At 52.4% G+C, this 25,369-nt stretch overlaps 1 protein-coding gene across 4 annotated transcripts; it reads right to left on the bottom strand.

Annotated features, from left to right (window-relative positions):
• Positions 1–7,703: 7,703 nt before the first annotated feature.
• On the bottom strand, positions 7,704–22,490 carry LOC119934374 (histone H4 transcription factor). 4 transcript variants are annotated; one of them, XM_038753847.1, is made up of 10 exons: positions 22,447–22,490; positions 16,104–16,281; positions 15,078–15,307; positions 13,846–13,957; positions 10,424–10,576; positions 10,216–10,293; positions 9,247–9,367; positions 8,994–9,132; positions 8,767–8,891; positions 7,704–8,378 (listed from the first exon to the last, which is right to left on the bottom strand). In XM_038753847.1, the coding sequence occupies exons 2-10, from the start codon at positions 16,276–16,278 to the stop codon at positions 7,934–7,936; spliced, it is 1,578 nt and encodes a 525-aa protein (XP_038609775.1). In that variant the 5' UTR covers positions 16,279–16,281; positions 22,447–22,490; the 3' UTR covers positions 7,704–7,933. The 4 variants fall into 4 exon arrangements, with proteins under 4 accessions (XP_038609775.1, XP_038609774.1, XP_038609776.1 ...); XM_038753846.1 differs by lacking the exon at positions 22,447–22,490 and adding an exon at positions 17,258–17,293; XM_038753848.1 differs by lacking the exons at positions 13,846–13,957; positions 15,078–15,307; positions 16,104–16,281; positions 22,447–22,490 and adding an exon at positions 13,721–13,780.
• Positions 22,491–25,369: the final 2,879 nt, after the last annotated feature.

Genomic DNA, 25,369 nt, shown 5'->3' with positions numbered 1-25,369 from the left:
ACGGGACGGGACGGGAGAGGAGGAGGAGGAGGACGGACGGACGGACGGACGGACGGAGGATGGAGGGGAGGATGGAGGGGAGGAGGGGAGGAGGGGAGGAGGGGGGTGGATGGAGGGAGGATGGAGGATGGAGGAGGGATGGAGGGAGGATGGAGGGAGGATGGAGGGATGGAGGAGGGATGGAGGGATGGAGGGAGGATGGAGGGAGGGATGGAGGGATGGAGGGAGGATGGAGGGAGGGATGGGAGCCCCCCACCCCCACCCCCGGGCCCCCCGCCCGGTGCCGCAGCCCCCGCTTCCCGGCTCCGGGGGCTCCGATCCCCCGCCCCGCCTCAATCCGGGAGGGCGGCCGGGAGGAGGAGGAGGAGGAGGAGGAGGAGATGGAGGGAGGGGCGGCAGGAAGGCCCGGCGGACGGCTGCGCTCTTTGCTCGGGCCGGGCCGGGCCGGGCCGGCCCCCCCCCCAAGCCCCCGCCCCTCTTAAAGGGCCCGCGCAGTCACAGCCCCCCCCCACCCCCCCCCACCCCAGGCCGCGAGAAGGCGGAGCTGGGCGGGGGGACGGGGGGCTGAAGGGGGGAGGCCACCCCCGTAGCACACTCTCCGCCCCTCACCCACCCTCCTCACCCAGTCATTCAATCCTATTGATTGAGCTTCCTGTCACTCACCCACCCCCTCACCCACCCCTCTCACCCACCCCCCTCACCCACCCCTCTCACCCACCCCCCTCACCCACCCCTCTCACCCACCCCTTCACCCACCCCTTCACCCACCCCCTCACCCATTCTCTTCACCCACACCCTTCCCTCACCCCCCTCACCCACCGCCCTCACCCACCACCCTCACCCATTCATTCATTCATTCATTCATTCAATGGTATTTACTGAGCTTACTGACACCCACCCACCCCCCTCACCCACCCCCTTCACCCCCCCACACCCCTCACCCCCCTCACCCACCCCCTCACTCACTCACCCTCCTCACCCACCATCCTCACCCACCATCGGCCTGCGTTGACCTTGCCCACCCTCTTTCCTCTCCCCAGAAATCCCGCTTCTCCCCCTTCTAGACTGTGAGCCCACTGTTGGGAAGGGACTGTCTCTCTGTGTTACCAACTTGTACTTCCCAAGCGCTTAGTACAGTGCTCTGCACACACAGTAAGCGCTCAATAAATACAATTGATGGAATGAATGAATCTGGGCCCCCAGAGAGCAGGGCAGCCTGCAGGGCCTGGAGGAAGGCCAGGATCGGGGGGGGGGGGGGGGGGGGTCAGCCTGCCTGCTCAACAGAGGGCACACACACACAAAGACAACACACACACACACACACACACACACACACACATGCCCCAACTTGTTCCCCTTCCCCAGCCCTCCTTCTCCAGAACAGGGGTGTCCACACCTGCAAGGTCATGGGAAACACACAGTAATAATAATAATGATAATGGTATTTGTTAAGCACTTACTGTGTGCGAAGTGCTGTTCTAAGCGCTGGGGGTTTACAAGGTGATAATAATAATGGCATTTGTTAAGCACTTACTATGTCCAAAACACTGCTCTATGCGCTGGGGAGGCCACAAGGTGATCAGGTTGTCCCACGTGGGGCTCACAGTCCCAATCCCCATTCTACAGATGAGGGAACTGAGGCCCAGAGAAGTGAAGTGACTTGCCCAAGGTCACACAGCCGACGAGTGGCAGAGCCGGGATTAGAACCTATGACCTCTGACTCCCAAGCCCAGGCTCTTTCCACTGAGCCACACTGCTTCTAGCGTAGCCTGTGAGCCTGTTGTTGGGTAGGGACTGTATCTGCTGCCGAATTGTACTTCCCAAGCGCTTAGTCCAGTGCTCTGCACGCAGTAAGCGCTCAATAAGTAGCATTGAATGGATGACTGACTGATTGACGCAGGTGCCTCGCACCCCCAGCCAGCCTCCCCTCACGGAGACTCCCGCACTCGGGAATCCCCGGGGAAGGCCAGACACGCACGCTGGGTCGATAATTAATGATGGTATTTGTTAAGCACTTACTACGGGCCAAGCACTGTTCAAAGCACTGAGGTTGATACAAGGTGATCAGGTTGTCCCATTTAGGGCTCACAGTCTTCATCCCCATTTTACAGATGAGGGAACTGAGGCCCAGAGAAGTGAAGCGACTTGCCCAAGGTCACCCAGCTGACAGGCGGCGGAGACGAGATTAGAACTCACGACCTCTGACTCCCAAGCCCGGGCTCTTGCCACTGAGCCATGCTGCTTCTCATAATAATAATAATAATAATAGTATTTGTTAAGCACTTACTATGTGCAAAGCACTGTTCTAAGCACTGGGGGAATACAAGGTGAGCAGGTTGTCCCACATGGGGCTCACAGTCTTCATCCCCATTTTACAGATGAGGGAACTGAGGTACAGAGAAGTTAAGTGACTTGCCCAAAGTCATACAGTGGACAATTGGCGGAGCTGGGACTTGAACCCATGACCTCTGACTCCAAGCCCGGGCTCTTGCCACTGAGCCACGCTGCTTCTCATAATATTAATAATAATAATAGTATTTGTTAAGTGCTTACTATGTGCAAAGCACCATTCTAAGCACTGGGGTGATACAAGGTGAGCAGGTTGTCCCACGTGGGGCTCACAGTCTTCATCCCCATTTTCCAGATGAGGGAACTGAGGCACAGAGAAGTGAAGTGACTTGCCCAAAGCCACACAGTGGACAATTGGTGAAGCCGGGACTTGACCCCATGACCTCTGACTCCAAAGCCCGGGCTCTTGCCACTGCGCCACGCTGCTTCTCATCCAACCATGTGGAGGCCGTTAGGTGTGTGCTCGGTGTGTGTGCACCTTTTAGACTGTGAGCCCACTGTTGGGTAGGGACTGTCTCTATATGTTGCCAATTTGTACTTTCCAAGCGCTTAGTACAGTGCTCTGCACATAGTAAGTGCTCAATAAATACGATTGATTGATTGATTAATTGTGCCCATGCCCCCCTCCCGTGCCCACCCGTGCCCTCCCAGGCCTGCCCAGGCACTCAGAGTGAGGTGGGCCCCTCCTCTACCGGGCACCGTCTGCCAACCCGGGCCGGGCTCCACCTGTCACCTGCCCTCAGGGACAGAGAACCCCAGGGCTGGTCCGGGGAGGGAGGAAGAGGAGGAAGAGGAGGAGGTAGAAGAGAGGAGGAAGAGGATGGGAAGGAGGGGTGGGAGAAGAAGGAAGGGAGAAACAGGAGGAGGCGGAGAGGAGAAGGAGGGGGAAGGAGAAGGAGGAAGAGGAGGGAGGAGGAGGAAGAAGAAGATGGGGGAAGGAGGAGGGGAGGAGGAGGAAGAGGGAAGAAAAAAGGAGGGGAGGAGGAGGAAGAGGATGGGGAGGAAGAGGAGAAAAAGGAGAGGAGGAGGACGGGGAGAAGGAGGAGGAAGAGGATGGGGAGGAGGAGAAGGAGGAGGAAGAAGAGGATGGAGAGAAGGAGGGGGAGGAGGAAGAGGAGGAGAAGGGAGGAGGAAGAGGAGGAGGAAGAAGAAGAGGATGGGGAGGAGGGGGAAGAAAGAAGAGGAGGAGAAGGGAGGAGAAAAAGTAGGAAGAGGAGGGAGAAGGGAGGAGAACAAGGATGGGGAGGAGGGGCAGGAGGAGGAGGAAGAAGAGGATGGGGAGGTGGAGGGGGAAGAAGGAAGAGGAGGAGAAGGAAGAGGATGGAGAGGGAGGAGGATGAGGATGGAGAGGAGGGGCAGGAGAAGAGGAGGAAGAAGAGGATGGGGAGGAGGAGGGGGAAGAAGGAAGAGGAGGAGGGAGAAGGGAAGGGGAGAAGGAAGAGGAGAGAGAGGTAAGAGGACGAGGATGGAGAGGAGGGGCAGGAGGAGGAGGAGGAAGAGGATGAGGAGAAGGGAGGTAGAGGGAAGAAGGAAGAGAAGGGAGGAGGACGAGGATGGGGAGGAGGGGCAGGAGAAGGAGGAGGAAGAAAGAAGAGGAGAAGGGAGAAGGACGAGGATGGAGAGGAGGAGGGGCAGGAGGAGGAGGAAGAAGAAGAAGAGAATGGGGAGGAGGAGGGGGAAGAAGGAAAAGGAGGAGGAGGGGGAAAGGAGGAGGACGAGGAGGGGTGGGAGAGAAAGAGAAGGAAGAAGAAGAGGAGGGAGGAGGAGGAGGGGGGGCGGAGAGAGAGAGAGAGAGAGAGAGAGAGAGAGAGAGAGAGAGAGAGAGAGAGAGAGAGAGAGAGGCCGCTGCTGCTGAGCGTGTCTCTGCAGCAGTGAGGTTACTAGCAGTCAAAGCCCAGCCGCCGCCTCTTCTCCAGCTTCTCCTTCTTGCCAGCGGCTTCCCCCCGGCCCCCTCCCCGGCCTGCCAAGCCCCCCGCCCTGCGTCCCCCCCCAGCCCTCCATCCCCCCTCCATCCCCCCCCTCGCCCCTCCCTCCCTCCCTCCCTCCATCCTCCCGGCGCTGCCCGCTGGTCCCCCCCGGCCCTCCTCGGGGAAGGGGCTGAGGAGGGGGCGGGACCGCCTCAGCGTGGCTCAGTGCAAAAGGGCCCGGACTTTGGAGTCAGAAGTCATGGGTTCAAATGCCGACTCTGCCACTTGTCAGCTGGGTGACTTTGGGCAAGTCACTTCGCTTCTCTGGGCCTCAGTTACCTCATCTGGAAAATAGGGATGAAGACTGGGAGCCCCCTGTGGGACAACCTGATCACCCTGTAACCTCCCCAGCGCTTAGAACAGTGCTTTGCACATAGTAAGCGCTTAATAAATGCCATTATTATTCTCTGGGCCTCAGTGACCTCATCTGTAAAATGGGGATGAAGACTGTGAGCCCCCCGTGGGACAACCCGATTATTCAGTCGTACTTATTGAGCGCTTACTGTGTGCAGAGCACTGTACTCAGCGCTTAAATTGGCAACATATAGAGACGGTCCCCACCCAACAGTGGGCTCACAGTCTAGGAGGCCAGTCTAGAGCCCCACGGGGGACCACCTGATCACCCTGTAACCTCCCCAGCGCTTAGAACGGTGCTTTGCACATAGTAAGCGCTTAATAAACGCCATCATCATTACTATTATTAAGTGACTAGCCCAAGGTCACACAGCGGACAAGTGGCAGAGCCGGATTTATTTTACTTGTCCATATCTATTCCATTTATTTTATTTTGTTAGTATGTTTGGTTTGGTTCTCTGTCTCCCCCTTCTAGACTGTGAGCCCGCTGTTGGGTAGGGCCCGTCTTCATATGTTGCCAACTTGGACTTCCCAAGCGCTTAGTCCAGTGCTCTGCACGCGGTAAGCGCTCAATAAATACGATTGATTGATTGATTGACTGATTTAGAGCCCACATCCCGGGCTCTTTCGCCTAAATATCGACCCCCGGGGTTCGGAGGGCAGTGGGGGGACTAAGTGTCCAGGGATTCAGGCATCTGGACTGGAAGCGCCCCGCCACCTCTGCCTGGCCATCTGAGCCCCCTGATAGGGAAAGAAGGCAGGGGAGACCAGCACAGTCACCATGACGTGACACTGGCCTCTGTTTGGCCCCATTATCTCGTCTCTCCTCTAGCCCTTTACAGCGGTGCTTACCACACAGTAAGGGCTTACCAGACACCACTACCATTAGGATTCTGATTATTGGAGCATTTAGAGCAGGTTGCCATCCAGCCCTGCCCCAAAACTGCCACTTGTCAGCTGTGTGACTTTGGGCAAGTCCCTTCACTTCTCTGTGCCTCAGTTGCCTCATCTGTAAAATGGGGAGGAAGACTGTGAGCCCCCCGTGGGACAACCTGATCACCTTGTAACCTCCCCAGCGCTTAGAACAGGGCTTTTGTACTTCCCAAGCGCTTAGTACAGTGCTCTGCACATAGTAAGTGCTCAATAAATACGATTGATTGATTGATTGCTTTGCACATAGTAATCAATCGTATTTATTGAGCGCTTACTGTGTGCAGAGCACTGTACTAAGCGCTTGGGAAGTACAAGTTGGCAACATATAGAGACAGTCCCTACCCAACAGTGGGCTCACAGTCTAAAAGGGGGAGTAAGTAAGTGCTTAATAAATGCCATCATCATCATCTGTAAGACGGGGATTTTTTTTAATGGTATTTATGAAGCACTTACTATGTGCAAAGCAGTTTTCTAAGCGCTGCAGAGGTTACAAGGTGATCAGGTTGTCCCACGGGGGGCTCATGGTCTTCATCCCCATTTTCCAGATGAGAGAAGTGAAGTGACTTCCCCAAGGTCACCCAGCTGCCAAGTGGCAGATCCGGGATTAGAACCCATGACCTCTGATTCCCCAATCCGGGAATCTTGAGACTGTGAGCCCCAAGTGGGACAGGGACTGTGTCCACCCCAGTGCTTAGAACAGTATCTGGCACATAGTTTTGTTGTCTGTCTCCCCCTTCTAGCCTGTGAGCCCGCTGTTGGGTAGGGACTGTCTCTAGGTGTTGCCAACTTGGACTTCCCAAGCGCTTAGTCCAGTGCTCTGCACACAGTAAGCGCTCAATAAATGCGATTACTTGTACATATTTATTCTATTTATTTTATTTGGCTTATATATCTTGTTTTGTCATCTGGCTCCCCCTTCTATCAATCAATCAATCAATTGTATTTATTGAGCGCTTACTGTGTGCAGAGCACTGTACTAAGCGCTTGGGAAGTAGAAGTTGGCAACATATAGAGACAGTCCCTACCCAACAGTGGGCTCACAGTCTAAAAGGGGGAGACAGAGAACAAAACCAAACATACTAACAAAATAAAATAAATAGAATAGACATGTACAGGTAAAATAGAGTAATAAATATGTACAAACATATATACATATATACAGGTGCTGTGGGGAAGGGACTATGAGCCCACTGTTGGGTAGGGACCATCTCTATATGTTGCCAACTTGGACTTCCCAAGCACTTAGTCCAGTGCTCTGCACACAGCAAGCACTCAATAAATGAGATTACTTGTACATATTTATTCTATTTATTTTATTTTGTTAATACGTCTTGTTTTGTCGTCTGTCTCCCCCTTCTAGCCTGCGAGCCCGCTGTTGGGTAGGGACCGTTTCTCTATGTTGCCAACTTGGACTTCCCAAGCGCTAAGTCCAGTGCTCTGCACACAGTAAGCGCTCAATACAATTACTTGTACATATCTATTCTATTTATTTTATTTTGTTAATATCATTCAATCGTATTATGTCTTACGATTATGTCAATCGTAGTACGTCTTGTTTTGTCGTCTGTCTCCCCCTTCTAGCCCGTGAGCCCGCTGTTGGGTAGGGACCGTCTCTCTATGTTGCCAACTTGGACTTCCCAAGCGCTTCGTCCAGTGCTCTGCACACAGTAAGTGCTCAATAAATACGATTACTTGTACTTAAATACCACCATAATTATAATTAGTAGTGGCAGGAGTAAGGGTGAGAGGGCCTCCCCCCGCCACTTTGCCCCCATGCAGGACTCGGTGGGCATCGCTGCCGCAGTGCAGCACAATGGAGGGAGGGAGACCAGGCCCCCCGACTAGAGAGGGGTTGGAAGGTCTGTGGCCCCGGGGGGCCCCAGTTTAGGCCAATCTGGGCTCCCAGCCAGCCGGCTTGGGACGCCCCGTCCGCTCTGACGTCTGGGACCCCCTCCCGTTTACCGCCTCACAGCCCTCGGCGGGCACAACCGCGCCCGCCAGGAGCCCCCCAGTCCCAACGCAGAAACGTGCCCAGTTCCCCGAGCTGGCCCTCCCTCCCACTGACCCCGGCAGCCCCTACAGGAACGGTCAGCCAAAAAGCCAGGCGCTTCACTCTTTAATTCCCAATGCACCCTTGCACAGCTGGGCGGGGGGCAAGCTGGCCCCCCGGGTGGACTCCCACCCACGCCCACTCTACCCCCCGGCTCTCCCACCTCTCCCTTCCTGGCCGCGCCAGGGCCGTTTCCTCGGGCCGGACGGAGAGGGCAGGGCCGCGGGGAGAGGCGCGAGGCCAGCAGCGGCCCGGGGGCCGCGGCGGGGACCGGCCCCCCTCACACGATCTGGATGCCCAGCTCCTCGGCCGTGCGCCGCAGCCGCTCCATGACGCCGCCCTCGGGCTCGGGCGGCTCGGGCTGCGGCGGGGGCCGCTCGGCCGGTGGGGCCGTGGCCAGGACGTAGTAGACGGTCTCGTTCTCGCCCCGAGCGTTCTTCCGGTTCACCACGTGGATGACGGGGCTGGGGGGGCCCTGGGGGGCGGGGAGGGCCTCCTCGGTGGCCCCCTCCTCCTCCTCCTCACCGGGCACGGGCTCCAGGATGACGTCCTGCAGGCTGCCCTCGCCCGGGGCCCCGGCCTCCTCCTCCTCCTCCGCGGCCTGGCCCGGCCCTTCCCCGTCCCCATCTTGCTTCTCCCTCTCCTTGAGCAGCTGCTCTGTCAGCTCCACGCTCTCGTAGCGCACCAGTTGCAGCCGCATGTAGCCGTCTTCGTGCTCCTTGTACCTTGGGGGGGCGGCGGGCGTTAGCGCGAGGCCCGCGGGGAGCCACCGAACCCACACTCTCTCCTCTCGCTCCACACACCAAGCGCGAAAGCGCCCTGGGCGGAAAAGTCTTCTTCCCTCGCCCCACTGGACCGGTCCCTTCTCCGTCCAGGTCCCAGGGCGACCGGATCCTTACGGCTCTGTCTTTAGGGATCTTTGGTGTCTTTTAGATCCGTTTGCCCCTCGCTCTACAGGCCTTTCTCCCCTCCCTCAGCACCCAGAATGTGTCCCCGTCTCTTCCATCAGACTGCCAGCCCCTACGTCCCTCCCGCGGCCTCCCATTTGGGACCGGCGGCCTCTTCCTCCCCCGGGGGCCGGGGCCAGGCGGGGTGCGGAGGGTCTCGTCTCACCTGAAGCGCGGGTGCCCTGACGGCCACTTGAACTGGTGCTTTTTGCGCAGGTGGACGGTGAGGTTGTTGCCGCGGGTGAAACACTTGTCACACACGTGACACTTGTACCGGGGCTCCGAATCACCCTGCAAGGGGTGCCGGGGCGCGGCGGAGCGGGGGGGACAGTGAGTGGTGAGGAAGGGGGAGGGACGGGGCCCCCTCCCGCCACCCTCCCCGGCTCCACCGACCTCGTGGACTTTGCGGTAATGGGATTTGATGGAGCAGAGGGAGCGGGCGCTGAAGTCGCAGCCCTCGAATTCGCAGCGGTAGGCCGGCTCCTTGCTGTGCGTGTCCAGGTGTTTGCGCAGGTCGATGAGGTTCTTGCAGCTGGCCGGGACGGTGGGGGGGTGGAGGGTTGGGGGGTGACGTGACAGGGGCGTTAGAGGCCCCCGCCACGGACCAGTCCCGCCCGCCCGCCCGCCCCAGGCCTCCCACCCTGACCTGTAGTCGCAGTAGTCACACTTGAAGGGCCGGTCGTCGCTGTGGCGGAAGCGAATGTGGTTGCGCAGGGAGGAGGGCAGCGGGCACGTCATGTCGCAGAGCGGGCATTTGTAGTGGTTCACTAAGGGCGCAGGGCGGGGGGGGTCGCGGACGGGACGAAAGCCAGCAGTCCCGGCCGCCCATCATAATAACGATAGCATTTATTAAGCGCTTACTACGGGCAAAGCACTGTTCTAAGCGCTGGGGAGGTTACAAGGTGATCAGGTGGTCCCCCGGGGGGCTCCCAGTCTTCATCCCCATTTTCCAGATGAGGGAACTGAGGCCCAGATCCTATTTATTACATCTCTATCCTATTTATTTTATTTTGTTAGTATGTTTGGTTTCGTTCTCTGTCTCCCCCTTTTAGACTGTGAGCCCACTGGTGGGTAGGGACTGCCTCTATATGTTGCCAATTTGGACTTCCCAAGCGCTTAGTACAGTGCTCTGCACATAGTAAGCGCTCAATAAATACGATTGATGATGATGATGAAGTGACTTGCCCAAAGTCAAGCAGCAGGCAAGGGGCAGAGCCAGGATTCGAACCCACGCCCTCGGACTCCAAAGCCCGGGCTCTTGCCACTGAGCCACGCCGTCCATCTGCCTGTCCCCTTAAAGGGGCCCTCCCCTCGGTCACTGAGGCTCGGACAGGTTGAGTGACTTCATTCATTCATTCAATCGTATTTATTGAGCGCTTACGGTGTGCAGGGCACTGGACTAAGCGCTTGGGAAGTCCAAGTTGGCAGCATATAGAGACAGTCCCTACCCAACAGTGGGCTCACAGTCTAGAAACAATAATAATAATGGTATTTGTTAAGCGCTCTGTTCTCCCTCCTACGTCGGCTATGAACCCCTTACTTCATTCAATCGTATTTATTGAGCGCCGCTGCCCACGGACCCCGGCAGCCGTCTCGGGGCCGACCGCCCACTCACCGTGGTTGCGCATGTGGTCCCGCAGCAGCCGCTCCGTGGCAAACCTCTTGGAGCAGTGGGAGCACTGGAAACGCTGCTCTGGGAGCGGTGGACGGAAGGGAATGGAAGAGCGAGCTGGGGAGGGGGGCGGGAAGGGCCCGGGGACCCCCCTCCCCACCCTCACGCCTCCCCCCCGTGATGGCCACCCCCTCCCCCAGCCCCATCTCACGGTCCAACGCGGTCTGGCGGCGGATGTGGTCGAAGAATTTGGTGTTGTTGGCGAACATGCCCCCGCACGTGGGACAGGCCACCACCTTCTCCTGCGTGTGACTGCGCAGATGCTCCCGCAGCTTGCAGCGGCCCTTGAAGGTGCAGTCGCAGTCTGGGAGAGGGCGAGAGGGGGGCGGAGGGTCAGGGTCCCCACCCCGGGGCCGCAGCGGGGACGGGGAGGACCCCCAGGGAGGGAGGTTGCTTGCCTGCTGGCCTGAGGGAAAGGGAAGGGGACGGGAAACGTAGAAGCAGTGTTGCCTGGAGGACTGTCTCTATATGTTGCCAGCTTGGACTTCCCAAGCGCTTAGTCCAGTGCTCTGCACACAGTAAGCGCTCAATAAATACGATTGATTGATCGATTGATTGATTGACAGAGCACGGGCCCAGGAGTCGGAAGGACTTGGCTCCTAAGCCCGGCTCTGCCACTTGTCTGCTGTGTGATCTTGGGGAAGCCACGTCACTTCTCTGGGCCTCAGTGACCTCATCCGAAAATGGGGATTGACCGTGAGCCCCGGTGGGACACGGTCCAGGTCGGCCTCCTCCTCTCCATCCAAATTGCTACCACGTTAATACAATGGCCTCTCCTCTCCCACCTCGACTGCTGTATCAGCCTCCCTGCTGACCTCCCCTCTCCCGACTCCAGTCCATACATCACTCCGCTGCCCCGATCATTTTTCTACAAAAACTTTCAGGCCTTGTTTTCCCCACTCCTCAAGCACCTCCAGGGGTTGCACCTTCACCTCAGCATCAGACAGAAACTCCTCTGCATTGGCTTTAAAGCAGTCAATCCCCTTGCCCCCTCCTACCTCACCTGGCTGCTCTCCTACTACAACCCGGGCGGCTCACTTGGTTCCTCTAATCATCATCATCATCAATCGTATTTATTGAGCGCTTACTATGTGCAGAGCACTGTACTAAGCGCTTGGGAAGTACAAATGGGTAACATATAGAGACGGTCCCTACCCAACAGTGGGCTCACAGTCTAAAAAGGGGAGACAGAGAACAAAACCAAACATACTAACCTTCTCACCGGACTTCCATCTCGCCGCCAACCCCTCTCCCACATCCTGCCAGTCCTGGAACACCCTCCTTCCTCAAATCCAACAGACGATTTACTCTCCCTGCCTTCAGAGCCTTAATAATAATAATAATAATAATAATGGCATTTATGAAGGGCTTACTATGTGCAAAGCACTGTTCTAAGCGCTGGGGAGGTTACAAGGTGATCAGGTTGTCCCACGGGGGGCTCACGGTCTTCATCCCCATTTTACATATGAGGTAACTGAGGCCCAGAGAAGTGAAGTGACTTGCCCAGAGTCACACAGCTGACAATTGGCGGAGCCAGGATTCGAACCCATGACCTCTGACTCCAAAGCCCGGGCTCTTTCCACTGAGCCACACTGAAGGCCCATCTCCTCCACGAGGCCTTTCCTGACTAGACCCCATTTTTCCCTTCTGCGTCCCCCTGACTTGCTCCCTTTATTCATCTCCCCCTCCCAGCCCCACAGCACTTATGTCTGTAGCTGTACTTTATTTCTATTACCGTCAGTCTCCCCCTCTAGACGGTGAGCTCACTGTGGGCAGAAAATGCGTCTGTTTATTGTCCTATTGTACTCTCCTGAGAGCTTACCCACAGTAAGCCGTCAATAAATACGACGGAATGAATGAATAAACACAAGATGTGACCAGCCTGATTGGTTTGAGGCCTTCCCAGACTGAGCCCCCTCTCCATCCCCCCCGCCTTACCTCCTTCCCTTCCCCACAGCACCTGTATCTATGTTTGTACGGATTTATTACTCTATTTATTTATTTTACCGGTACATATTTATTCTACTTATTTTATTTGGTTAATACGTTTGGTTTTGTTCTCTGTCTCCCCCTTCTAGACGGTGAGCCCACTGATGGGTAGGACTGTCTCTATACGTTGCCAACTTGTAATCAATCAATCGTATTTATTTCTATTACTGTCAGTCTCCCCCCCAGACTGTGAGCTCACTGTGGGCAGAAAATGTGTCTGTTTATTGTCCTATTGTACTCTCCCGAGAGCTTACCCACAGTAAGCCCTCAATAAATACGACCGAATGAATAAACACGGGATGTGACCAACCTGATTGGTTTGAGGCCTTCCCAGACTGAGCCCCCTCTCCATCCCCCCCGCCTTACCTCCTTCCCTTCCCCACAGCACCTGTATATATGTTTGTACGGATTTATCACTCTATTTATTTATTTTACTGGTACATATTTATTCTACTTATTTTATTTGGTTAATATGTTTGGTTTTGTTCCCTGTCTCCCCCTTCTAGACTGTGAGCCCACTGATGGGTAGGACCGTCTCTATATGTTGCCAACTTGTAATCAATCAATCAATCGTATTTAATGAGCGCTTACTGTGTGCAGAGCACTGTACTAAGCGCTTGGGAAGTACAAGTTGGCAACATATAGAGACAGTCCCTACCCAACAGTGGGCTCACAGTCTAAAACTGTGGAACTTGTACTTCCCAAGCGCTCAGTATATCTGTATATATGTATATATATTTGTACATATTTATTACTCTATTTATTTATTTATTTTACTTGTACACATCTATCCTATTTATTTTATTTTGTTAGTATGTTTGGTTTTGTTCTCTGTCTCCCCCTTTTAGACTGTGAGCCCCCTGTTGGGTAGGGACTGTCTCTAGATGTTGCCAATTTGTACTTCCCAAGCGCTTAGTACAGTGCTCTGCACATAGTAAGCGCTCAATAAATACGATTGATTGATTGATTGATTGATAGTGCAGTGCTCTGCACACAGTAAGCGCTCAATAAATACGATTGATTGATTGATTGATAGTACAGTGCTCTGCACACAGTAAGCGCTCAATAAATACGACTGAACGAATGAATGAAATACCCCAGCACCGTATAGTAAGCGCTCAATAAATACGATTGATTGATTGATTGATAGTACAGTGCTCTGCACACAGTAAGCGCTCAATAAATACGATTGATTGATTGATAGTACAGTGCTCTGCACACAGTAAGCGCTCAATAAATACGACTGAACGAATGAATGAAATACCCCAGCACTCGGTACGGTGCTTGGCGGATTGTAAGCGTCTAACAGGTATCTTAAAAAGCAGAAAATCCCACCTTTCCAGCCACAGAGCACCGCGTGGTCCTCCTCGCCGGCTGCCCGGTATTCCCAGCACCATCGGTACGGTGCTTGGCAGATTTGGAAGCGTCTAACAGATACCTTAGAAGCAGAAAATCCTACCTTTCCAGCCACAGAGCACCACGTGGTTCTCCTTGCTGGCTGCCCGGTATTCCCAGCACCATCGGTACGGTGCTTGGCAGATTTGGAAGCGTCTAACGGATACCTTAAAAGGCAGAAAATCCTACCTTTCCAGCCACAGAGCACCACGTGGTTCTCCTTGCCGGCCGCCCGGTATTCACAGCACAAACTGTGCGTCTCCACGTGCCGGTAGAACCACTCGGGATTGTCGAAGGAGCTCTGGAGGGGAACGGGAAGAGGGCAGGGGTGATGGCGGGGCCCCGAGCCTGAGGGCTGCCAGTCCGCAGGTACCCGCTCGCTGCCGGGCCTTGCTCCGATTCAATCGGCCACAGCGGGCAAGAGCCGGGCCTCTGCCGGAGCTCCGCGACGGAGCCGAAAGTCCCCGCCGGGCCCCCAACCGACCCCTCTCCCAAGCGCTCAGTCCAGTGCCCCGCTCGCAGGAAGCGCTCATTCATTCATTCACTCATTCATTCAATGGTATTGAATGAAGCAGCGTGGCTCAGCGGAAAGAGCCCGGGCTTTGGAGTCGGAGGTCATGGGTTCGAATCCCGACTCCCCCACACGTCTGCTGTGTGACCTTGGGCAAGTCGCTTAATCAATCAATCAGTCGTATTTACTGAGCGCTTACTATGTGCAGAGCACTGTACTAAGCGCTTGGGAAGTACAAGGTGGCAACACATAGAGACAGCCCCTACCCAACAGTGGGCTCACAGTCTAAAAGGGGGAGACAGAGAACAAAACCAAACATACCAACAAAATAAAATAAGTAGGATAGAAATGTACAAGTAAAATAAATAAATAAATAAATATAGAGTAATAAATATGTACAACCATATATACATATATACAGGTGCTGTGGGGAAGGGAAGGAGGTAAGATGGGGGGATGGAGAGGGGGACGAGGGGGAGAGGAAGGAAGGGGCTCAGTCTGGCTTAACTTCTCTGAGCCTCAGTTCCCTCATCTGTAAAATGGGGATTAAGACTGTGAGCCCCCCGTGGGACAACCTGATCACCTTGTAACCCCCCCCAGCGCTTAGAACGGTGCTCTGCACATAGTAAGCGCTTAACAAATGCCATTATTATTATTATTATTTATTGAGCGCTTACTGTGTGCAGAGCACTGGACTAAGCCCTTGGGAAGTCCAAGTTGGCAACATACAGAGACGGTCCCTACCCAAAGGCGGGCTCACAGTCTAGAAGGGGCAGACCGACAACAAAACAAAACATATTAACAAAATAAAATAGTAAATCTGTACAACACCCGCCGCGTCTCTGCACAGACGACAAATATATATATAAATATATATACGACGACGGTAAATACGACTTGACGGTCCGACCTCGCAGTGCTCCCACAGGCACAGGAAGTGGTCCGGGACGTCGGGAACGATGTTGCGGCTCTGGAAATCCAGGAGGCAGGGGCTGAGCCCGGCTTGGCCCCGCAGGGCCCGCAGCCCCCACTGCTTCAGCTTGGTGTGGTAGCAGTGGAAGTAGACGTGGCGGATCAGGTCGGCCGAGCTGGCGGGGGAGCAGAAGCCGCACTCCTGCCACAGGCACGAGAACTCCTCCGCTGGAAGGGAACGGGGACGGGGGGCGGCCCCGCCGGCCCCCCGGGGTAGTCAAAGGAGAGGGAGGAGGGCGCCGGAGAGGGGGGGTGGCAGGGCCCGAGTCCCGGAGACTACTAGTCTCTGCCCCGTCATCATCATCAGTCGTATTTATTGAGCGCTTACAATGTGCAGAGCACTGGACTAAGCGCTTGGGAAGTCCAAATTGGCAACGTATAGAGACAGTCCCTACCCAACGGTGGGCTCACAGTCTAAAAGGTCGGTACCCAAGGCCCTGCTGAGAGCTCACCTCCTCCAGGAGGCCTTCCCAGACTGAGCCCCTTCCTTCCTCTCCCCCTCGTCCCCCTCTCCATCCCCCCCATCTTACCTCCTTCCCTTCCCCACAGCACCTGTATATATGGTTGTACGTATTTATTACTCTATTTATTTTACTTGTACATATCTATCCTATTTATTTTATTTTGTTAGTATGTTTGGTTTTGTTCTCTGTCTCCCCCTTTTAGACTATGAGCCCACTGTTGGGTAGGGACTGTCTCTAGATGTTGCCAAGTTGGACTTCCCAAGCGCTTAGTACAGTGCTCTGCACATAGTAAGCGCTCAATAAATACGATTGATTGATTGCCAACTTGTACTTCCCAAGCGCTTAGTACAGTGCTCTGCACATAGTAAGCCCTCAATAAATAAGATTGATGATGATGATGATGGTACCGGTCCCGCTCCGTCGGCCCCGGGGGGCGAGGGCCGGCGGGAAGAGGGGGACCCCCCGCCCCGCCATAACTTTCCCTGACGCTCCCCACTCACCCAGCGGGTCCACCTCCTCGTCCTCGCCGACCTCGGGGCCGCGCAGGTGCTGCCGCAGGTGTTGGGTGACGTGCTCACAGAACTCCTCCATGGCCGCCCCCACGAAGCGGCAGGGCCCCCACTCGCACTGCAACGTCAGCCCCTCCTGGCAGGGGACCTTGGCGGGCGGTGGCATAGCCTGCGGAGGGAGGGAGGGAAGAAGAGGAGGGTGAGGGGTGGCGGGGCTGCCCAGTGCCCGCCGCGGGCACAGAAGGAAGGGGGAGGAAGGAGGGCGAACTTTAAGAACAATCAAAACCCAAACACACTGGACTGCGGGGCCGGGAGTCGGGGAGCTGCAGAGCGGGTCACATCCCTCGCAGCGTGGCTCGGTGGAAAGAGCCCGGGCTTTGGAGTCAGAGGTCACGGGTTCAAATCCCGGCTCCACCCATTGTCAGCTGGGTGACTTTGGGCCATCGCCCCCCAGGCCATGTCCTCCCCCGGGCCTGGAATGCCCCCAATCCCCCTGCCCATCCACCAAGCTAGCTCTCTTCCTCCCTTCAAGGCCCTGCTGAGAGCTCACCTCCTCCAGGAGGCCTTCCCGGACTGAGCCCCTTCCTTCCTCTCCCCCTCGTCCCCCTCTCCATCCCCCCCATCTTACCTCCTTCCCTTCCCCACAGCACCTGTATATATGTATATATGTTTGGACAGATTTATTACTCTATTTACTTATTTTACTCTATTTTATTTTGTTAGTATGTTTGGTTTTGTCTCCCCCTTTTAGACTGTGAGCCCACTGTTGGGTAGGGACCGTCTCTATATGTTGCCAATTTGTACTTCCCAAGCGCTTAGTACAGTGCTCTGCACATAGTAAGCGCTCAATAAATACGATTGATTGATTGATTGATTGATTTGGGCCGGTCACTACACTTCTCTGGGCCTCGATTCCCTCATCCGTCAAATGGGAATGAAGACCGTGAGCCCCCCAGGTGGGACAACCTCATCACCTTGTAACCTCCCCCGCGCTCAGAACGGTGCTTTGCACATAGCAAGCGCTTAATAAACGCCATCACTACGTGGCTCAGTGGAAAGAGCGCAGGCTTTGGAATCAGAGGTCAGCTGTCAGCTGGGTGACTTTGGGCAAGTCCCTCAAGTTCTCTGTGCCTCAGTTACCTCACCTGGAAAATGGGGATTGGAACCGCGAGCCCGCTGTTGGGTAGGGGCCGTCTCTCGGTGTTGCCGACTTGGACTTCCCAGGCGCTTAGTCCGGTGCTCTGCCCACAGTAGGCGCTCAATAAATATGAATGGATGAATGATTATTTCCTCCGCATTAGTCGATCACAAACGCAAGTGGGTTTGGGGCGGTGGGACTCCGGGGAGGGGGCCCACGTCTCTGTCACCGGGACCGGGGGAGAGAGGTTCCTAGGAATGGCGACGACGGCGAGGGTCGGTGGAGAAGATTTGCTCAGCACCCAGTAAACGCTCAATAAATACTCCCGATCGATCGATCGATAGGAGGGCCCTCAGCCGGGGGGTGGGAGGGGAGTTTAAAAGGCGGCGACTCAGAGAGAAAAATAGAAAATACCCTTTGGGACTTGCTATTCTCCCCATCCGCAGCCCCACTGCGCTTAAGAACACACCTATAATTTATTTTAACGCCTGTCTCCCCCTCTAGACTGTAAATTCCTTTCACTCACTCATTCAACCATTTAATCGGATTTCTTTAGCACTCACTGCGTGCAAAGTACTGTACTAAGCGCTTGGGAGAGTACACTCTCGGGGAAGCAGCGTGGCTCAGTGGAAAGAGCATGGGCTTTGGAGTCATCATCATCATCAATCGCATTTATTGAGCGCTTACTATGTGCACAGCACTGTACTAAGCGCTTGGGAAGTACAAGTTGGCAACATATAGAGACAGTCCCTACCCAACAGTGGGCTCACAGTCTAAAAGGGGGAGACAGAGAACAAAACCAAACGTACTAACAAAATAAAATAAATAGAATAGATATGTACAAATAAAATAAATAAATAGAGTAAAAGAGTCCGAGGTCATGGGTTCAAATCCCAGCTCCACCAATTGCCAGCTGTGTGACTTTGGGCAGGTCACTTCACTTCTCTGGGCCTCAGTTCCCTCATCTGTAAAATGGGGTTTAAGGCTGTGAGCTCCCCGTGGGACAACCTGATCACCTTGTAACCTCCCAGCGCTTAGAACAGTGCTTTGCACATAGTAAGCGCTTAATAAATGCCATTATTATTCCCAAGCGCTTAGTACAGTGCTCTGCACACAGTAAGCGCTTAATAAATGCCATTATTATTCCCAAGCGCTTAGTACAGTGCTCTGCACACAGTAAGCGCTCAATAAATACGATTGATGATTGATGATACACTAAAACAATAAACTGACACATTCCCTGCCCACAACGCGTTTACAGCTCCTTATGGGCAGGGGACTTTTCTACCAACTCTGTTGTATTGTCCGTCCGTCCCCGAACGCTTAGTACAGTGCTCTGCACATAGTAGGCACTCAATAAATACGAATGAATGACTGATAAAGAGAGAGGAAGCAGGAAAAGGCAGATTACGGGTAATAATGACGGTACTGACTGAATTTGCTGAATTGTGCTTTCCAAGCGCTTAGCACAGTGCTCTGCGCACAGTAAGCGCTCAATAAATACGACTGAATGAATGAATTACGTGTAATAATGATGGTATTGACTGAATTTGCTGAATTGTGCTTTCCAAGCGCTTAGCACAATGCTCTGCACACAGTAAGCGCTCAATAAATACGATTGAATGAATGAATTACAGGTAATAATGACGGTATTGACTGAATTTGCTGAATTGTGCTTTCCAAGTGCTTAGCACAGTGCTCTGCATACAGTAAGCGCTCAATAAATACGACTGAATGAATGAATTACGGGTGATAATGACGGTATTGGCTGAATTTGCTGAATTGTGCTTTCCAAGCGCTTAGCACAGTGCTCTGTGCACAGTAAGCGCTCAATAAATACGACTGAATGAATGAATTACAGGTGATAATGATGGTATTGGCTGAATTTGCTGAATTGTGCTTTCCAAGCACTTAGCACAGTGCTCTGCACACAGTAAGCGCTCAATAAATACGACTGAATGAACGAATGACTGATAGAGAGGAGAGAGGAAGCAGGAAAAGGCAGATGACGGGTAATAATGACGGTATTGACTGAATTTGCTGAATTGTGCTTTCCAAGCGCTTAGCACAGTGCTCTGCACACAGTAAGCACTCAATAAATACGATTGAATGAATGAATTACGGGTAATAATGACGGTATTGGCTGAATTTGCTGAATTGTGCTTTCCAAGCGCTTAGCACAGTGCTCTGCACACAGTAAGCGCTCAATAAATACGACAATGAACGAATGACTGATAGAGAGGAGAGAGGAAGCAGGAAGAGGCAGATCACAGGTAATAATGTTGATATTTGTTAAGCGCTCCCCATGCTCCAAGCACTGTACTAAGCGCTGGGGTGGAAACAAGACATCTAGACCGCGAGCCTGTTGTTGGGTAGGGGCCGTCTCTGTTACCGACTTGTAGTTTCCAAGCGCTTAGTACAGTGCTCTGCACACAGCGCTCATTAAATTAGGAGCTTAGAACAGTGCTTGGCACATAGTAAGCGCTTAGCAAATACCATCATCATTATTACTATTATTTATTAAATACGATTGAATGAATGAACACACGCAAATCGAGCAGGCCCCAGCCCCCGTCCCACGGGGGGCTCACGGTCTCAATCCCCATTTTCTGGCTGAGGAAACTGAGGCCCAGAGAAGTGAATAGACTTGCCCGCGCTTAGAACAGTGCTTTGCACATAGTAAGCGCTTAACAAATACCATAATCATCATTCATGCATTCAATCGTATTTTTTGAGCGCTTACTGTGTGCAGAGCACTGGACTAAGCGCTTGGGAAGTACAAGTCGGCAACAGATAGAGACGGTCCCTACCCAACAGCGGGCTCACGGTCTAGAAGGGGGAGATGGACAACAAAACAGCAGTGTGGCTCGGTGGAAAGTGCCCGGGCTTTGGAGTCAGAGGTCATGGGTTCAAATCCCGACTCTTCCAATCGTCAGCTGTGTGACTTTGGGCAAGTCACTTCACTGTGCCTCAGTTACCTCATCTGTAAAATGGGGATGAAGACTGTGAGCCCCACGTGGGACAACCGGATCACCTTGTAACCTCCCTCAAGCTTAGAACAGTGTCGTGCACATAGTAAGCGCTTAACAAATGCCATTATTATTATTATTATTATTATTATTATTATTATTAATGGGCTCACAGTCTAGAAGGGGGAGACAGACAAACAAACCAAAACACGGAGACAGGTGTCAAAATCGTCAGAACAAATAGAATTAAAGCTCTATTCATTCATTCAATTGTATTTATTGAGCGCTTACTGTGTGCAGAGCACTGTACTAAGCGCTTGGGAAGTACAAGTCGGCAACATAGACAGACGGTCCCTACCCAACAACGGGTTCCCAGCCTAGAAGGGTGAGATGGACAACTAAACAAATAGACGTCAATACCATCAGAACAGATCAATAGAATTATATATATTATATTCACACACACACACAAATAATTCATTCATTCAATCGCATTTACTGAGCGCTTACTGTGTGCAGAGCACTGTACTGAGCGCTTGGGAAGTACAAGTCGGCAACATCTAGAGACGGTCCCTACCTATCCACGGGCTCACAGTCTAGGATGGGGAGATAGACAACAAATTACAACATGTGGACAGGTGTCAAAATCGTCAGAATAAATAGAATTAAAGCTATAGGGACATCATTAACAAAGTAAAAAGAATAGTAAATATGTAAAAGTAAAATAAATGGAGTAATAAATCTGTACAAACATATATACAGGTGCTGTGGGGAGGGGAAGGAGGTGGATGGGGAGGAGGAGGGGAAAAAGGGGGCTCAGTGTGGGAAGGCCTCCTGGAGGAGGTGAGCTCTCAGTAGGGCTTTGAAGGGAGGAAGAGAGCTAGCTTGGCGGATGTGTCACATCAATCAATCAATCGTATTTATTGAGCGCTTACTGTGTGCAGAGCACTGGACTAAGCGCTTGGGAAGTCCAAGTTGGCCACATCTAGAGACGGTCCCTACCCAACAGCAGGCTCACAGTCCAGAAGGGGGAGACAGACGACAAAACAAGACATATTAACAAAATAAAATAGAATACGTACAAGTAACCATATTTATTGAGCGCTTACTGTGTGCAGAGCCCTGTACTGAGCGCTTGGTAAGTCCAAGTTGGCAACGTCAAGAGACGGTCCCTACCCAACAGCGGGCTCACAGTCTAGAAGGGGGAGACAGACAACAAAACATATAAGCCAAATAAAATAAATATGTACAAGTAATCGTATTTATCGAGCGCTTACTGTGTGCAGAGCACTGGACTAAGCGCTTGGGAAGTCCAAGTTGGCCACATCTAGAGACGGTCCCTACCCAACAGCAGGCTCACAGTCTAGAAGGGGGAGACAGACGACAGAACAAGACATATTAACAAAATAAAATAGAATATGTACAAGTAATTGTATTTATTGAGTGCTTACTGTGTGCAGAGCACTGGACTGAGCGCTTGGGAAGCCCAAGTTGGCAACATTTAGAGACAGTCCCTACCCAACAGCGGGCTCACTGTCTAGAAGGTGGAGACAGACAACAAAACAAAACATAGAAACCAAATAAAATAAATAGAATAAATACGTACAAGTAATCGTATTTATTGAGCGCTTACTGTGTGCAGAGCACTGGACTGAGCGCTTGGGAAGTCCAAGTTGGCAACATCTAGAGACGGGCCCTACCCAACAGCGGGCTCACAGTCTAGAAGGGGGAGACAGAGAACAAAACAGACACATTAACAAAATAAAATAGAATATGTACAAGTAACCATATTTATTGAGCGCTTACTGTGTGCAGAGCACTGGACTGAGCGCTTGGGAAGCCCAAGTTGGCAACATCTAGAGACGGTCCCTACCCAACAGCGGGCTCACAGTCTAGAAGGGGGAGACAGACAACAAGACATATTAACAAAATAAGATAAATAGAATAAATACGTACAAGTAATCGTATTTATTGAGCGCTTACTATGTGCACAGCACTGGACTGAGCGCTTGGGAAGTACAAGTTGGCAACATCTAGAGTAGGCCCCTACCCAACAGCGGGCTCACAGTCTAGAAGGGGGAGACAAACAACAAAACAAGACAGATTAACAAAATAAAATAAATATGTACAAGCGTTATGCACATAATTTAACAAAATTAATAAAATAGTAAATATGGACAAGTGAAGGGGGGGAGGGGAGGGGCCCCCAGGGAAGGCTGGGACTCACCTGGTCTCGGCCTGGGCCCGCCCGGCCCCCCGCCACCTGGGCCAGCTGGGGATGAGTGACGGCCGGCACAGCCAATAGGACAACGCCCCCTCCGCCGCCCCCGCAGCGCCTCAGCCAATCGCGGCTCTCCAAGACGGGGAGGCCCCGCCCACCAACACACGGAAGGGGAAGGAAGCGGCGCCGTCCGGCAGGGGGCGCGGTGCGCCGGCGGACCGGGACCGGCCGGAAACGCGCGGCGGCGCGACGACCGTTCCGGGCAGCTGAAGGAGCGCTAGTAATAGGGGTGGAGCTGTTAATAATCATCATCATCAATCGTATTTATTGAGCGCTTACTGTGTGCAGAGCACTGGACTAAGCGCTTGGGAAGTCCAAGTTGGCAACATAGAGAGACAGTCCCTACCCAACAGTGGGCTCACAGTCGAAAAGGGGGAGACAGAGAACAAAACCAAACATACTAACAAAATAAAATAAATAGAATAGGTACAAGTAAATCATATAATAATCATATCATCATAATAATAATCATAATAATCATATCATCATCATCAAACGTATTTATTGAGCGCTTACTGTGTGCAGAACACTGGACTAAGCGCTTGGGAAGTCCAAATTGGCAACATCTAGAGACAGTCCCTACCCAACAGTGGGCTCACAGTCTAGAAGGGGGAGACAGAGAACAAAACCAAACATACTAACAAAATAAAATAAATAGAATAGATAGGTACAAGTAAATCATATAATAATCATAATAATAATCATAATAATCATATCATCATCATCAATCGTATTTACTGAGCGCTCACTGTGTGCAGAGAACTGGACTAAGCGCTTGGGAAGTACAAGTTGGCAACATCTAGAGACAGTCCCTACCCAACAGTGGGCTCCCAGTCTAAAAGGGGGAGACGGAGAACAAAACCAAACATACTAACAAAATAAAATAAATAGATTAGATATGTACAAATAAAATAAATAAATAAATAGAGTAATAAATCTGCACAAACATATATACATATATGCAGGTGCTGTGGGGAAGGGAAGGAGGTAAGATGGGGGGTTGGAGAGGGGGACGAGGGGGACTTGCTGCCATTATATAACAATAATAATAATAATGATGGCATTTGTTAAGCGCTTACTGTGTGCGAAGCACTGTTCTAAGCACTGGGGGGGGATACAAGGTGATCAAGTTGTCCCACGTGGGGCTCACAGTCTTAATTCCCATTTTCCAGATGAGGGAACTGAGGCTCAGAGAAGTTAAGCGACTCACCCAAGGTCACACAGCAGACATGTGGCCCTCTCCCACCCCCACAGCACTCAATTCCAACTTGTACTTCCCAAGCGCTTAGTACAGTGCTCTGCACACAGTAAGCGCTCAATAAATACGATGGAATGAATGACCAGGCGCTAAAGAGCGACCACCGCCCTGCCTGGGATGTGTCTGTTATATTGCTGTATTGGATTCTCCCAAGCACTTACTACAGCGCTCCGCACCTAGTTAATAATAATAATAATAATAATAATAATAATAATAATAATGGGATTTGTTAAGCACTTACTACGTGCAAAGCACTGTTCTAAGCGCTGGGGGGATACGAGGTGATCAGGTTGGAGAAGCAGCGTGGCTCAGTGGAAAGAGCCTGGGCTCTGGAGTCAGAGGTCATGGGTTCAAATCCCAGCTCCGCCACTTGTCAGCTGTGTGACTTTGGGCAAGTCACCTCACTTCTCTGGGCCTCAGTTCCCTCATCTGGAAAATGGGGATGAAGACTGTGAGCCCCCACGTGGGGCAACCCCATCACCTTGTCACCTCCCTAGCGCTTAGAACAGTGCTTGGCACATAGTAAGCGATTAATAAATGCTATCATTATTATTAAGTTGCCCCACATGGCGTTCACAGTCTTCATCCCCATTTTCCAGATGAGGTAACCGAGGCCCAGAGAAGTTAAATGACTTGCCCAAGGTCACACAGCTAAGTGGCGGAGGTGGGATTAGAACCCATGACCTCTGGCTCCCAAACCCGTGCTCTTTCCAACTGAGCCACACTGCTTCTCGTTAGCGCTCAATAAATACAACCGACTGATTTACTGATTTATTTATTTTACTTGTACATATCTATTCTATTTATTTTATTTAGTTTATATGTTTGGTTTTGTTCTCTGCCTCCCCCGTTTAGACTGTGAGCCCACTGTTGGGTAGGGACCGTCTCTAGATGTTGCCAACTTGGACTTCCCAAGCGCTTAGTACAGTGCTCTGCACACAGTAAGTGCTCAATAAATACGATTGATTGATTGATTGAACCCTGGGGTTGTGGGGAAGCCATCGTTGGAGTGGCTGGTGGAAAGGAGAGAGGTGTCTTTCTCCCCTTCCAGGCCTGGCCTAGTTTTAAGAATAATAATGGTATTTGTTAAGTACTTACTATGTGCCAAGCACTGTTCTAAGCAATGGGGTAGATACAAGGTCATCAGGTCCTCCCATACAAGGCTCACAGTTCCCATTTTACAGATGAGGTCACCGAGGCCCACAGAATAATAATAATAATAATAATAATAATAATGGCATTTATTAAGCGCTTACTATGTGCAAAGCGCTGTTCTAAGCGCTGGGGAGGTTACAAGGTGATCAGGTTGTCCCCCGGGGGGCTCACAGTCTTAATCCCCATTTTACAGATGAGGTACTGAGGCCCAGAGAAGTGAAGTGACTTGCCCAAAGTCACACAGCTGACAAGCGGCGGAGCCGGGATTAGAACCCACGACCCGACTCCCAAGCCTACGTACTCTTTCCACTAAGCCACGCTGCTTCTCTTTTCATACCTAGTTTTAATACCTTTTGAAGGCTGATAATAATCCCTCAATCAATGGTATTTATTGAGCGCTTGCTGTACGCTGTACTAAGAGCTTGGGAGACGACAGTACAACAGAATTGATAGATT

Source organism: Tachyglossus aculeatus, chromosome 11, assembly GCF_015852505.1.
Source record: "Tachyglossus aculeatus isolate mTacAcu1 chromosome 11, mTacAcu1.pri, whole genome shotgun sequence".
Lineage (NCBI taxonomy): Eukaryota > Metazoa > Chordata > Mammalia > Monotremata > Tachyglossidae > Tachyglossus > Tachyglossus aculeatus.
Note: the sequence above shows the minus strand (reverse complement) of the source record. Positions and strands in the feature narration are given on the sequence as shown.